General features: G+C 40.6%; 1 protein-coding gene and 1 non-coding gene across 2 annotated transcripts in view; both read left to right on the top strand.

Annotated features, from left to right (window-relative positions):
• LOC102470919 (protein LYRIC) overlaps window positions 1-15,678 on the top strand; it is a gene marked incomplete at its 5' end in the record, with an annotated part of 19,416 nt that extends 3,738 nt beyond the window's left edge. The window contains 2 exons of the mRNA XM_006159727.3: window positions 10,885-11,041; window positions 13,734-15,678. Coding sequence (XP_006159789.1) covers window positions 10,885-11,041; window positions 13,734-13,804 — 228 coding nt within the window. The remainder of the gene's footprint in view (window positions 1-10,884; window positions 11,042-13,733) is intronic.
• On the top strand, window positions 9,164-9,268 carry LOC114009867 (U6 spliceosomal RNA). The gene has a single exon (XR_003551265.1). It is a non-coding gene; the product is annotated as a U6 spliceosomal RNA (small nuclear RNA).
• Window positions 15,679-16,329: the final 651 nt, after the last annotated feature.

The following is a 16,329-nucleotide window of genomic DNA, read 5'->3' as shown; positions in this document are numbered from 1 at the left end:
CCTGTAGCATATTAAAAAAAAAAAAAAAGTATTAATAAAATTAAATAAGTAATTCTTTTAAAAAGTTACCTGATATGGAACCAGCAGTTAGCATAATGGCTATGTCACTGGACTCCCATGTACTTGACCGCAGTTCGCGTCCCGGACCCAGTGGCTTAAAACTCACACCGGGCGTGTGTGCATGCGTGCCCAAGATCCCAAGAGGAGAATGGAAGAGAAGGGATTGCGGCGTGGCCATCCCCCCTGAGGGGTGATTTCTCGCTTTCTGTCTCTCTGTCTGTCTGGCGAGCGCACGCGCCTGAAAACAAAACAAAACAAAAAAAGTTACCTGATGCCATATATATTTTTTGAAGTTTTAACCTTGTGTCCAGCAGGTGTCATGGTGGTTAAGGTGCTGGATTCCTACATGGCTGACCATGGATTGAGTCCCAGACCTAGCGACTTGAAAATTACAATGAATGAATGAATCAATGTATGTTTTTTTAAATTACCTATTTTTGAGCCACCAGGCAGCATGGTGGTTAAGGTGCTGGACTCCTACATGGCTGACCATGGTTCGAGTCCTGGCCTGGTGGCTTGCTTTCTCACTTTCTCTTTCTCTCTCTCTCTCTAATGAGTGCACATGCCCTATAGCAAATTGAAAACTAGGGACCAACAGTTGACGTAATGGCTATATCACTGGACTCCCACATCGTCGATCACGGATCGAGTCCCGGACCCGGTGGCTTAAACTCACGCCAGGTGCATGTGCGTGTGTGCCCAAGATCCCAGGAGGAGAATGGAAAAGAAGGAATTGCAGCGTGGCCATCCCCCCTGGGGGGTGATTTCTTGCTTTCTGTCTCTCTCTCTCTCTCTGTCTGGCGAGTGCACACGCCCTGTAGCAAAAACCTCTCCAAAAAATTAAAAAAAAAAAACTAATAATAATAATTATAAAATTAAATCTTAAAATAAGTTTTAACCTTTATTGACTTGAGAATTATGACATAACTAGTTTCATTAAATCAATAGTGCTAAGCATTTTTAAAACATTGACTAATTTAAACAACTCCAGGGGGCCAGCAGGTGACATGGTGGTTAAGGGCACTGGACTCCCACATAGCTGATTGCAGTTTGAGTCCCAGACCTGACCGCTTGCTTTCTCTCTCTCTCTCTCTCCAGTCAAATTAAAATATTAAAAATAATAATAATAAAAACCTCCATGGGGCCAGCAGGTGATGTAGTAATTAGAGGCACTGATCCTCCCACATGCACCTCAGGTCCTGGAGACTGATGGCTTTCTCTCTCGTGAGTGCATATGCCCTATGACCATTTTTTAAAATAATAATAATAATTAATTTAATTTAAAGAAAAACTCCTATCGGAAAGGTAGGCTCCACTATATAAATGAAAAGGTGAGTAAAATACCCAAAATCACACAGCTAGTAAAATCGGACTGTGGGACCAGCCAGGTTGCTGGTTAGGGTGACTAGATCCCACATAGCTGACTACACCCTTCAAGTGCTGGAACCCAGTGACTTAGGAAATATGCCAGGCACATGTGCATCATGCCCAAAATCCCAAGGGGAGAACAGAACAGAACAGATTCCCGTGTGGTGATCCCCCAGGGGATGATTTCTTACTTTCCCTCTCTCTGGCTAGAGGGAGCCACTACGTTTTTTCCTGCTATATATTGGGCATATAGGGAACAGATAGCTAAGAGAAAATGTGAATAGTTGTATTATCTCAAAAAGTGCACAAAATTTAATTGTGGTGGAACTTCCCAAAATATATATTTTTTTTTAATTTGATGACAAGTTCTCAGATGTTGTACCTTCTATGGAAAATATATATATTTTTTACAAAAGCTTTAGGCCGGTGACATAAATTAAAACCTGTTTTTTTTTAAAAAAAAAAGTATTTATTACTGTTTTTTTAATTTATCAGAGAAAGAGAGAGGGTAATGAGAAAGTAAGCCACCAGGTCTAGGACTCAAACTGTGGTCAGCAATGTGGCTGTCCAGCACCTTAACCACCATACCACTTACTGGCCCAAAATATGATTTCTAACTGAGTAAATTATACCATATTAAAATATATATTTTAGGGGTCTGCAGGTGGCATGGTGGTTGGAGTGCTAGACTCCCATGTGGCCAACCACAATTCAAGTCTTGGACCAGACAGCTTGCTTTCTCACTTTCTCTCTCTGTCTCTGTCCAAATTTTTAAAAATAATAATGATACGGGACCAGCAGTTGGCATAACAACCATGTTGCTTGACCCCCATGTAGTCGACCGTGGTTTGAGTCCCAGACCTAGTGGCTTAAACTCACACCGGGGGCACATGTAGTGCCCAGGATCCCAAGAGGAGAATGGAGAAAGGATTGCAGTGTGGCTGTCACTCCTGAGGGGGGTGATTTCTCGCTTTCTGTCTCTCTGTCTGCCTCTTTCTGGTGAGCGCACATGTTCTATAGCAAAAACCTCGAAAAAAAAAATAAATAAAATTAAATACAAGTAAGTGGGACCAGCAGTTAGCGTAATGGCTATGTCGCTGGACTCCCATGTAGTCGACCGCGGTTCGAGTCCCGGACCCGGTAGCTTAAAACTCACGTTGGGCGCGTGTGCGTGCGTGCCTAGGATCCCAAGAGCAGAATGGAGGAGAAGGGATTGCAGCGTGACCATCCCCCCTGGGGGGGATGATTTCTCGCTTTCTGTCTCTATGTCTCTCTCTGTCTTTCTGGCAAGCGCACGCGCCTTATAGCAAAAAACCTCTCCAAAAAAGAGAAAAAAAATTAAATACAAGTAAATAATAATGGTGAATAAAATGAAATATTTATTTATTTTAAAGTTGCGTGGTTCATTTATTGGGTAGTGGGGAAAGTCATGACTCATTTTTGCATAGAAGAACAAAAAATCCGTCATGACTTTACTAAACCTAATATTTACCTATTCAAAAAAAAAAGGTACTAAAGGCCAGTTTTATAGCACAGTGGTTAAGTGCTATACATTGGGAGCAGGATCTCATCTGGCTGACCATGGTTCAAGTCCCAACCCCGGCAGCTTAAAAAACATGCCAGACTCATGTTCTTCTGTGCCAAAAATCCAGATGAGAAGAGAAATGGAAAGGGTCATTACCTCACTCCAGTGGGGTTTGTTTTCTCCCTCTCCTCCTCTTTGTCTCTGTGCCTCTCTTTGGCTAGCACATGTGCCCTCTGGCAATTTATTTATTGATTTGATTTTTTAAAGAATTATTTTATTTAACTTTTATTTATTATTATTATTTTAATATTTCCAGAGGAGACAGAGAGAAAGTGAGAAAGCAGGCCTCCAGGTCCAGGACTCGAACTGTGGTCAGCCATGTGGGAGTCCAGCCACCTTAACCAACATGCCACCTGGCAGCCCCAACCCTCTGGCAATGTAAAGAAGAAAAAAAGGAATTTGGACATGGACCAGCCCTGTAGTCTAGTGGTAAAGGGAACTACATCCCACATGGCTGCCCATACTTCCTATCCCAGTGTGGCCATGCCTTGTTGGGTACTCTGTCTTATATCCATGCAAGCATACAAACCTTTTGGCAATTAAAAAAAAAAAAAAGGAAAAGAAAAAAATGATCAAGAACCTACTATGTACCTTTTACTGTAATTTTTTTTTTCCAGAGAGATTTTTGCTGTAGGGTGCATGTGCTCGACAGAGAGACAGAGACAGGAAGCGAGAAATCATCCCCCCAAGGAGGATAGCTACACCACAACCCCTTCTCTTCCATTCTCCTCTCTGGATTTAGGTCACTCATGCACATGCACATGGCATGAGTTTTAAGTTGCCAATTCCAGGACTTGAACTGCAGTCAGCTACGTGGGAATCCAGTGACAAAACCATTACGTCATCTGCTGGTCCCCCTAAGAATGTTTTGTAATAAAGTGGTGTAGTCTCAAAATGTATAAATGTATAAATTTTTTTTTTCTTTTTCTTTGGGTTGTAGCATAAGGTGCATGTGCTCGCCAGTGAGAGAGAAAGAAGGACAGTGAAAAATCACCTCCCAGGGGCATGGCCATGCCACAATCCCTTCTCTATTCTTCTCTTAGGATTTTGGGCACACACACATGCACACACGCCCGGCGTGAGTTTAAGCCACCAGGTCTGGGACTCAAACCGTGATCAACTACATGAGAGTCCAGGGAAATAGCCATTATGCTGACTGGTAGTCCCTCTTTTACTTTGTTTAAAAAATGATTTATTTAATTTATTATCATTATTCTTCAATTTAACCAGAGACAGAGGAGAAGAGCAAGGAAGCATGCTGCTAGGTCCAGGACTTGAACCATGGTTGGCCACGTGGGTGTCCAGTGCCTTAACCACCACACCACCTGCTGGCCCCATGCCTTATTTTTCTGCCACAATAAAATATCCCAGATTAATTTTTTCCTGCACCTGGAATCAACTGTTTACCCAAGGATCCTTGGTTCTTTTTAGTGGGAAGTGTTTAGAGACCACAGTCTGGGCATATAATGTTTTTGGCAGGTACAATGATTTAAAATAGTGTATTTACTTTATTAAAAAGAACATGTTGGGACCTTTCTTAATTTCCTGTCCCTACATTCCATAGATTTTTGTTTATTATTAGTCATTTTTGTGCTTATATTGTCATTATAGTAATAACTACCATTTATTATGTACTTAGTATATAGCAGATGCTGTAATAAACCTTTGATATTATCTATTTTACCTCATAAAAACCTTATAGATGTTTTTATTCCTATCATTTATATGAGGAAATGGTGACTCAGGAGCATGTCCAAAATCCCAGGACTGAAATTTTAAGCTGGTCTGTGTGACTTCCTCTTTATACACATTGTCTATTCAGCCAGGAGGAGCAGATGTAGACAACTACAATTCTTGGATTTTGCAAACTTTTTTTATTAATTGGCGATACAGCATTTTTTAAAAATGAAATTGGAGAACAAATTTGAGTATAGTTCGTATTATACTCAAATAATATGTTTGTTGACCATGTAAGAGGTTGAAAGCGCTCATGAATAAATTGTGATGGGATCAAGCAGGGAGTAATTTGCCAGTCTTGAGAATTCTGTTTTAAGAAGCAGTTAGCTTTGTAGTTATGGTAATTGGATGAAAATTGTAATTTAAGATGATTAAGTTAGCATTAGTAGGATAGGCTTGTGAGTGATCATTTTTCTTCTTAGGGTTGCCTGATTTTTGCCATCATACTGGTCCCCCCCCCCCTTTTTTGTGGCCAACCACAATTCAAGTCTTGGACCAGACAGCTTGCTTTCTCACTTTCTCTCTCTGTCTCTGTCCAAATTTTTAAAAATAATAATGATACGGGACCAGCAGTTGGCATAACAACCATGTTGCTTGACCCCCATGTAGTCGACCGTGGTTTGAGTCCCAGACCTAGTGGCTTAAACTCACACCGGGGGCACATGTAGTGCCCAGGATCCCAAGAGGAGAATGGAGAAAGGATTGCAGTGTGGCTGTCACTCCTGAGGGGGGTGATTTCTCGCTTTCTGTCTCTCTGTCTGCCTCTTTCTGGTGAGCGCACATGTTCTATAGCAAAAACCTCGAAAAAAAAAATAAATAAAATTAAATACAAGTAAGTGGGACCAGCAGTTAGCGTAATGGCTATGTCGCTGGACTCCCATGTAGTCGACCGCGGTTCGAGTCCCGGACCCGGTAGCTTAAAACTCACGTTGGGCGCGTGTGCGTGCGTGCCTAGGATCCCAAGAGCAGAATGGAGGAGAAGGGATTGCAGCGTGACCATCCCCCCTGGGGGGGATGATTTCTCGCTTTCTGTCTCTATGTCTCTCTCTGTCTTTCTGGCAAGCGCACGCGCCTTATAGCAAAAAACCTCTCCAAAAAAGAGAAAAAAAATTAAATACAAGTAAATAATAATGGTGAATAAAATGAAATATTTATTTATTTTAAAGTTGCGTGGTTCATTTATTGGGTAGTGGGGAAAGTCATGACTCATTTTTGCATAGAAGAACAAAAAATCAGTCATGACTTTACTAAACCTAATATTTACCTATTCAAAAAAAAAAGGTACTAAAGGCCAGTTTTATAGCACAGTGGTTAAGTGCTATACATTGGGAGCAGGATCTCATCTGGCTGACCATGGTTCAAGTCCCAACCCCGGCAGCTTAAAAAACATGCCAGACTCATGTTCTTCTGTGCCAAAAATCCAGATGAGAAGAGAAATGGAAAGGGTCATTACCTCACTCCAGTGGGGTTTGTTTTCTCCCTCTCCTCCTCTTTGTCTCTGTGCCTCTCTTTGGCTAGCACATGTGCCCTCTGGCAATTTATTTATTGATTTGATTTTTTAAAGAATTATTTTATTTAACTTTTATTTATTATTATTATTTTAATATTTCCAGAGGAGACAGAGAGAAAGTGAGAAAGCAGGCCTCCAGGTCCAGGACTCGAACTGTGGTCAGCCATGTGGGAGTCCAGCCACCTTAACCAACATGCCACCTGGCAGCCCCAACCCTCTGGCAATGTAAAGAAGAAAAAAAGGAATTTGGACATGGACCAGCCCTGTAGTCTAGTGGTAAAGGGAACTACATCCCACATGGCTGCCCATACTTCCTATCCCAGTGTGGCCATGCCTTGTTGGGTACTCTGTCTTATATCCATGCAAGCATACAAACCTTTTGGCAATTAAAAAAAAAAAAAAGGAAAAGAAAAAAATGATCAAGAACCTACTATGTACCTTTTACTGTAATTTTTTTTTTCCAGAGAGATTTTTGCTGTAGGGTGCATGTGCTCGACAGAGAGACAGAGACAGGAAGCGAGAAATCATCCCCCCAAGGAGGATAGCTACACCACAACCCCTTCTCTTCCATTCTCCTCTCTGGATTTAGGTCACTCATGCACATGCACATGGCATGAGTTTTAAGTTGCCAATTCCAGGACTTGAACTGCAGTCAGCTACGTGGGAATCCAGTGACAAAACCATTACGTCATCTGCTGGTCCCCCTAAGAATGTTTTGTAATAAAGTGGTGTAGTCTCAAAATGTATAAATGTATAAATTTTTTTTTTCTTTTTCTTTGGGTTGTAGCATAAGGTGCATGTGCTCGCCAGTGAGAGAGAAAGAAGGACAGTGAAAAATCACCTCCCAGGGGCATGGCCATGCCACAATCCCTTCTCTATTCTTCTCTTAGGATTTTGGGCACACACACATGCACGCTCATTATGATTTTCAAGCCGCTAGGTCTAGAACTTGAAGTGCAGTCAGCCATATGGGAATCTAGCACTTTAACCACCACACCACCTGCTACCCCTACATGTATAAGTTCAACAGTAAATAGCAAAGGGTCATTTGACATTTTTTAAATTGCTTAAGGGAATGTGTATTTTCCAGAGAAAGAGAGAGAGAAGGCGAAACTGCAGTCCCTTCATGGTCACACTACAATCCCTTTACTATTTCCCCATCCCATCTGGATTTTGGATACACAAACGCACACACACACCCAGCGTGGTTTTCAGGCTACTAGAAACAGGATTCAAAACAGTGTTGACCATGTGGGGCCCAGTTCCCATAACCAGTAGGCCACAATCAGCCTGATGATTTGACATTTCAATGTTTTACTTAAATCATTTTGTTTGTTGTATGTTGTTTGTTTTTAAGTTTTTTGCTACAGGGTGTATGCGCTTGCCAAAGAGAGGAGAGAGTGAGAAAGAACCCCCAGGGAAGATAGCCATGCCACCATCTCCTCTGTCCTCTTGGAATTCGGGGCATGCATACACACACCTGGCATGTTTTTCAAGCTGCCAGGTCTGAGACTTAAACTGAACTGCATAATTGGCTATGTGGGATCCAGCCACCTTAACCACATGCTACTGGCTGGCCCACATTTTTTTTTAAAGAGTTATTTAATTTTTTTTTATTATTAATTGTATTTAAATTTTGCTATAGAACATGCACACTCACCAAGAGAGACAGAGAGAGGGAAAATGAGAAAGCAAGTCACCAGGTCCAAGACTTGAACTGCAGTCGGCCATGTGGGAACCCAGCGCCTTAACTACCATGCCACCTGCTGCCCCCCACCTTTTATATTTTTTAGAATTATTTGAGGGAGCCAAATGCTCTCTCTCTCTCTCTCTCTCTCTCTCTCTCTCTCTCACTCTCTCTCACTCTGTCCCTCTCTGGTCAAATAAGTAAATGGACAAATAAAGTTAAATAAAATAATTATTTTTAAAAAATTATTTGGGGCCAGCAGATGGTGTAGCAGTTACGTTGCTGGATTCCCACATGGCCAACCAGGGTTCAAGTCCTGGACCAGTGGCTTGAAACTCACACTGGGTCTGGGTGCATGTGTGCCCAAGATCCCAGGAGGAGACTGGAGGAGAAGGGATTGCAGTGTGGCCATCACTCCTTGGGGGTGATTGATTTCTCACTGTCTCTCTCTAGCGAGTGCACTCACCCTATAGCAAAAATCTCTTAATAAATAAGTAAGAGTTCTTTTTTTGGCGCCAGCAGATGGCGTAGCAGTTACATTGCTGGATTCTCGCATGGCCAACCACAGTTCAAAGTACTGAATCTAGTGGCTTGAAAGTCATGCTGGGCACCTGTTCATGCATGCCCAACATTCCAGGAGGAGAAGGGATTGCAGCATGGCCATTTTCCTCCTAGGGGGTAATTTCTCATTTTCCCTCTCTCTGTCTCTGTCTCTGTCTCTCTCCTGTGAGTGCACATGCCCTAAGGCAAAAACCTCTTTAAAAAAAGAAACATTACTTGTTTGTATTCTGAGTTGTGATTGTAGGCCTAAGATGAAGTGCTCTCTCGCAGCCTTGGGCTACTCCTAAGTACTGGAGTTTTAGCATGACTTTGTCCTGACCATTCATCACGGTTATGCTTAGGTTTTATTTTTTGTGTAACCATAGGGCACGTGTGCTTGCAAGAGAGAGAGAGAGAAGAAATAACAAGTCAGCCCCTGGGTGAGAGAGTCACACTGCAGTACATTCTCTATTCTCCTCTTGGGATTTTGGGCAAGCACACATGCGCACCCAACATGATTTTTAAGCCACTGGGTCCAGAATTCAAATCGCAGTGGGCCGTGTGTGAGTTCAGGGCCTTAACAACTGCATCACCTGCTGGTTCCTAGATCAGTCAGTTTTTACCTCCTTCCTGCTCCTAGTCTGTGTGGAAAAGTGAGGTTCAAGAATCTGGTCCTGTGCTTGCTTCCATAGCATGTGTACCAACATTGGGATGATACAGAGAAGATTACTAGCCCCTGTGCATGATTGACACACAAGTTCATGAAGTGTTCCATGTTTTAAATAAATAATTAAAAAAAAAAAAGAATCTAGTCCCCAGGGGTTAGATAGTGGCACCATGGTAACACAACACTGTGTGAGGCTGACCCACTTGGGAAGGTTCTGAGTTTACATCCAGAGACCTCCCTGAACATGCCAGGCACATGTGTGTCCATGATTCAGGGCTAGCTGAAGCTGAGGTGGAACATGGTATGAGGGTCCTTCTGAATTGTGTTTGTGTGTGTCACTCTCTCAGAAGAAATTATAAATAAACTTCAAAAATAAATAAATAAAGCCTAGTCCCTACCTTAAGCATTGTAATTTCACAATCAGACTGGAAACTGCAGAATTGGACCTGAGCATTATTAACCAGTTACTTTAGTTAGGAGATCTGGTAACCACAGCCTGCTTATAGGAGATAAGCTACTGTAGTTGCTATATGAGATGCCTCTACCTGTTGGGAAGGAGATAAAAGTTATCACTTACTGGTATTTGAAGTTAGCTATTTTATTTTTTGTCTTTCACAAAAAGTGTTGAGGAATCTAGAGTTAATGAGAAGTGGACAGGACCATTAAATTGCTAATCAACATACACAATCATACCTTTTTTTAAGTTGCTATAGGGCATGTGCACTCACTGGAGAGAAGAAATGTGAGCAAGCACCCCCTCGGGATAGCCATGCTGCAGTCCCTTTTCCATGCTCCTCTCAGGATTTGGGACATGCGTACACACAGGGCACACACACCGAGTGTTCTCAAGCTTCCAGGTTAGCCATGGAGGATCTACCTTCACCACCACGGCACTGACTGGTCCATTCGTGCTATTTCTGGTGAGACAGAATAGAAAAGTTAATGTAAATGGAATTATTCACACCTAATTGAATTTCAATAGACATTTTATAATTTTATACTTTCATCTATTTTTATCTCAACCCATATTCATAAATACTACGAATATTTATTTGTTTATATCACTAGAGGGCAGGCATGAGTTGCATTGCCTCTATTGATAAATTACTTAGAACCAGCTTGCTATTCTTTTTTTTTTTGGAGAGGTTTTTGCTATAGGGCACATGCGCTCACCAGAAAGATAGAGAGACAGAAAGCGAGAAATACACCCCCGCGGGGTTGGCCACGCCACAATCCCTTCTCCTTCATTCTCCTCTTGGGATCTTGGGCACACACGCACATGCGCCCGACGGGAGTTTAAGCCACCGGATCCAGGACTCAAACCGCTGTCGACTACATGGGAGTCCAGTGATAGAGCCATTACACTAACTGCTAATCCCACCAGCTTACTATTTTTTTTTTTAAAGAATTATTTCTTTGAGACCAGCAGATGGCGTAATGGTGATGTTGCTGGACTCACAACTACAGTTCTAATCCCAGACATTAATTAAAATATGCTATAGGGCATGTGCACTCACCAGAGAGAGAGAGGGGAAGTGAGAAAGCAAGCCACCAGTCCAGGATTCGAACCACAGCTGGCCATTTGCAAAGTCCAGCACCTTAACCACCATGCCACCTGCTGGCCCTACCAACTTTCTATTTACTTGCTACTTCATGTCTGTTTATTATGATATTTAATTTCTTTTTGTGAGATTTACAAAAAAATCTGAGATTATTTTATTCCAAAATAGCCTGTCAAGACTCTTCCACCTGTTATTTCTACCGAGCCATCTCTTATGTTATCAAAAAGTGATTCTGACAAGAGCTCTTCCCAAGTGCCACCGATGTTACAAGAGACAGATAAAACCAAGTCAAATACCAAGCAAAACAGTGTGCCTCCTTCACAGAGTAAGTCATCTTCATTCCTGGTTCTTCTCTGGGCTCTCTGTTCTTTTTACATTTTCCTTACATAAATGTTAGAGTTCTGGTGTTGGTAATCTAGTATATTCATAGAGCAGCCCTTCCTTACTCTGTAAATGCTGAATTCTTTGGAATCCTGTGGACTTCATTTGTTTGAGCCAAATTGCTGAAATAACTGGAGGATGGAGTAGGTGGCAGAGAACAAAGACTTGACACCTGCCCACACCTCTGTCTAGTCCCTCTCTTTTTTTCTTTGCACATGTTCTTGAGGCTGCAAATTGTTCTGTGCCTGTTTTTCTTATTTCAAGAACTTTGAGTGTCCATTTATCCATTTTTCTCTTTTATGTATCTATTATTTTCCTTCCTTAAGATTCTTTTGTGTGAGTTTGGTTCGGTTTTGACCTTTTCCTTTTTTCAGAGAGAGATTTTCGCTATAGGGTATTTGTGCTCAATGGAGAGACAGAGAAAGATAGAGTAAGAAATCACACCCCAGAGGAGATGGCCACGCCACAATCCCCTCTCCTTCATTCTCTGGGATTTGGGGCACATGCACCTGACGTGAGGTGGGGGGAGGGGTTTTTGCTATAAGGCACACGTGCTTGCTGGAAAGACAGACAGAAAGTCAGAAACCCAGACTCCCAACTCCTGGAAAGATGGCCAAACCACAGTCCCCTTCCTTTCCATTCTCCTCTTAGGATTTTGGACACACAGGCACACGTACCTGGCAGGAGTTTTAGGCTGCCAGGTCCAGGACTCTGTGGTCAACTAGGTGGGAGGCCAGCAGTGTAACCATTGCACCATCTGCTGGTCCCCCAGCATGAGTTTTCTTCGTTTCGTTTTTGGGGTTTTTTTAAAGAATTATTTTATTTAACTATTTATTTATTTATTTTAATTTGACCACCAGAGAGGGACAGAGTTAGAGAGGGAGAGGGAAACTGAGAAAGCAAACCACCAGGTTCAGGACTCAGACTGTGGTAGACCATGTTGGAGTCCAGCACCCTTAACCACCATGCCATGGTGTGAGTTTTAAGCCCTCAGATCTGGGACTCTTAACTGCACTCAACTACGGGGAAGTCCAACAATATAACCATTACACCATCTGCTGTTCCCAATTTTAACCATTTTGTCTGTACTTGTTTTATAGTTCTTTATCAGGCGTGTGTACTCTTTTTTTTTTTTTTTAAGGTTTTTGCCAAAGGGCACATGCTCTCATTGGAGAGAGAGAAAGGGAAAGTGAGAAATCATCCCCCAGGTCATGCCTTCTTCTTCATTCCCCTCTCTGGACTTTGGATATGCATGCATCCTCAAGTCACTGGGTCTCAGACTTCTACCACAGTTGGTCATGTGGGATCTAGCACCTATCCACCACGCCACCTGCTGGCCCCCACTGTTTACTTTTTTAGATTTAATTTTTTAGATTTAATTTGCTGTTCTATTTCTAGCTTTTTGAGGTGGAAAATTATATTGTTGATTTTCAGTTTTCCTTATGTATGCATTAAAAGTATTAAGGCTTTGGGGTCTGGCAGGTGGTATGATGGCCAAGGTGCTGGACTCCCACATAGCCGACCACAGTTCGAGTCCCAGACTTAGTGGCTTGCTTTCTCACTTTCTCTTTCTGTCTCACTCTCTATCTTTCTCTGGTAAAATTTCTAAAAGCATAAGTGATAACAAACAAATTAGATAAATTAATATTTTTAAATTATTAAGGCTTTTTTAATTCAAGAATTATTTATATAATTTTATTATTGTTATTATTTATTTTTTTAATGTGACCAGAGAGAGGAAGGGAAAATGAGAAAGCAAACTGCCAGGTCTGGGACTTGAATTGCAGTCAGCCATGTGGGAGTCCAACTCCTTAACCACTAAGCCACCTACCAGCTCTAAGACTTTTCATATCACAATGAGTTTAGTTTCCCTAGCCTTGAAATGTAATGTTTTCTTTTGTTTCATTTTTCTCTATTATTAGTTAGGTCAAGCCATAATAAATGGCAATTTTTCAGGACTAGGAGATGGCGGAATGGTTATGTTCCTGCACTCCCATGTGGTCAACTGGGTTCGAGTCCCAAATCTGGCAACTTAAAGACTCACAGGGTTATTTCTTGCTTTCTGTTTCTGTCTGGCGAGTGCATGCGCCCTATAGCAAAAATCTCTCTAAAAAAGAAAAAGGCAGTATTTCTAGATCAGAATTTGTTGAATAGCACTAGTTCCATCTGGTTAAACTTAATATATTAGAATTGAAAGAAAAAGACAGATGGAAACATGGAAAAACTTAAAAATAACTAGAATTTGAAATTTTAAAACATTGAAATTGAGAATTTTAAAGCATTTTTTATATTTCTTTTATTTTTTTTCTTAATTTCTGATATTTTAATCTTGCATTTCAGTAGATTGTCTTTCTTACCACTACCACCACCCTCCTCCCCCCGCCCCCACTCTATTTTGGAGATTCTTTGCTAAAAGAACAATGCAGTCTCTGTCATAGTGAGCTTACATCTTATCTGGTAAGCCAGACAAACACAATGAAAGACAATGATAGAGAAGGAATTCTCCACCAGTCTCTGTGCAGAATTTTGCTCAAAACCTACTTTCATATTTTAAGACATGACAGCATTTACTCTCCTCGTAACATTTTTCTCTCGTTCCTCCCATTCCCCCTCCCCCACATTTTTTTTTCTTTCAGCGAAGTCTGAAACTAGCTGGGAATCTCCCAAACAAATAAAAAAGAAGAAAAAAGCCAGACGGGAAACGTGAATATCTTTTTCCCTGAATTGGACATGTGTTTGCAAACACTGTCTTGAAGATTATGCTGTTTATGCAATAATTTGTGAACATGTACAGAGTTTTATATAAATTTAAACCAATTTTTAAAATAAAACTGTGAACACCACCACCATAAAAATGGAATCAAAGGAAAGTTAATTTATGAAATTAAGAGGTCAGCCGAATATAGTACAGTGCTGGAAGACACTTGGAAAAGTCTTTTCAATTCAACAAGAACGATTGTTATTTAAGAATATTATCCTGGTTTTACAACAGTGCCCTGTTTACAACAGACTGTGCCCTATCTCATCTACAGCCGAGGAATAAAGGATCTGATTAGAAGAGCGTTGCCTACAAATTAGTAGGGAACTCCTTGCAACTCCTTGGATCTTATGCACGGAACCTGTACCATTTGAATCTGTTTTATGCTTAAATCAAAGTGCTTTGATCAAATGCATAATCTGCCATATCTTTACATATTTGTTGGTAGCAGTTTGTATTAAAGGAATCACAAGTGCAAATAAAAAGTCATTTTATCATTTGTTTAACTAAACTGTCATGGTTTAGTTTTTAAAAGGTTCTTAATTAAAACATTGAAAACACAGTTGACACTTGTATGACTTATGAAGTTATTTTTGATAGTCTTACATTACTTGAATTGTTCAAAGTACAGTATATTTTAAATTAAGAAAGGTAAACTATATGTATTTGTTTTATACATTCAACGTTCAGACTCACAAATAATGCTCTTGTTTATGATTTGAAAACTTTCAGGCAAAATCCAACTTATATTTTTTCTTTTCTTAGCAATTACTTTTTTTCCAGTGCCAGCTTTTCTTAGTTACTAATGCTTTTTTGACTTTAAAATGAAATCATTCAAACTTTAAATATATGATGGAGAATGAAAAACTAGAGTCAGACAGCTTTAATTGACATTGTCAAGACCTCCAGTTATCAGGAATACATTTTTTTACTGCCTTAACCTGTAGTGCGTAGAATATGCATCAATTTCTTGAAGGGGATTCGTGTTTTTATATGAATTTTCATGTAATTATTGCAATTGTGGTCAAATAAGGAACGTTTCCTGCTTGAAACTGTATTGATTTAAATGATGTGTGAGATGTTTCACCGTTTTCAGGCACTGTGTAATTCTCTTGTAATAAACTGGCAGGTATCTTTGTAACTATAAATAGTGCATGCTCAGCCATGTACACTGTAAATAGCCTTTACCAAACGTGTTTGACAAGGACCATAATTAACATCACTTCGTGAATTGTGATAAAGAAAAAAGCCATGATTTATTTGATGTGATTGGCTTAATTGGTTTTATGTGGCCAAGAATGAAACTTGTTTAACAGCTGTAACCAATGGTACTGATCTGTCCATCCAATGTTATCTTTATTTGATTGTGGTTTGACGGTGCTGCATTGCAGACTAGGGAGGCTAAAGAAACAAAATGGTTTTAGTTCTGCTGAAAACTGGCCTTATTAATGGACAGCTTTCCTAACAAGTGATTATTAACTTATCAGGTGTTAACATCTGTTTCAGGAACATGGCGGTATGTTTACATGTCAGAAGTTTTGTTTAATTCTATGGTATTTCTAAATCAATTTGTTTAAATAAATTCAGCAAATGGATAGCATCGTTTTTATTTGCTTCGCTATGGGGGTAAATAATAGCTAAAGTGCCAGGAATGGATTTCTTCAAATGACTTTATTCTGTTAGCTTTACATAGATGTTTCCTAAATAGATCCAAGAGTTCTTGAGTTGTAAGCACTTTGTAAAGGTATCACAAAGGAGAATTTGATAGGGAGCCTATTTACGAATGTGCCAAAAGGTCTCTGCTCAAAAATTTAATTGAACTCTCTCAACTCTACCTCACCATTTCTTTATCTTAGAATTTTTTGTCGACTGTGTCAAATGGTGGACTTTATTTCTCCAGCTTAGCATCTTCCCGTTCAACCACCTATGCCACATCGTAAAGACGCCATCTTTTGAGGAGAGATGTGTGTGGAAATGGAGAAGTGTATTGGTAAACAGGGGTGGACCCAGCATGGAGATAACTTCTGTCCTTTCTCTCTGGCTCAGGAGTTAGGGCATTCATGTTTTAAGAGTTGGCAGCTATGTGAGTGATAAAATTCATCCTACCCTCTTTCGTGAGCATGAAGTGCAGACTTGCACTGTTAAAAGTACTGTTGATTGCTCTTTACTGTTCCATGAGAGCTTTCTGTGACATCAAAGCAGTATAAAAAGAAAGCAGTTTCTGGCATCTAAACAAAACTGGTTCACCAACTCCGAAGGCTCTCTAATCTAGGTAGTGATCCAGAGAGGATGGAGAAACTGTTGTTCCATGGTGGCATGGTTTGGATACTTCCTCAACTGCTGATAACTGACCCCTTTGGCTTCATCAAGCCCGGGAAGGAACACTTCTTCCTATTTCCAATCCAAGTCTCCTGGAGACACCACTCAAAATTATCTCCCTCATCCTGGCCCGTTTCCACAAACGTACAGAGAAT

The sequence above is a fragment of the Tupaia chinensis genome, unplaced genomic scaffold, assembly GCF_000334495.1.
Source record: "Tupaia chinensis unplaced genomic scaffold, TupChi_1.0 Scaffold000646_1, whole genome shotgun sequence".
Taxonomy (NCBI): Eukaryota; Metazoa; Chordata; class Mammalia; order Scandentia; family Tupaiidae; genus Tupaia; species Tupaia belangeri.
This window is presented reverse-complemented; position numbering and strand designations above follow the sequence as displayed.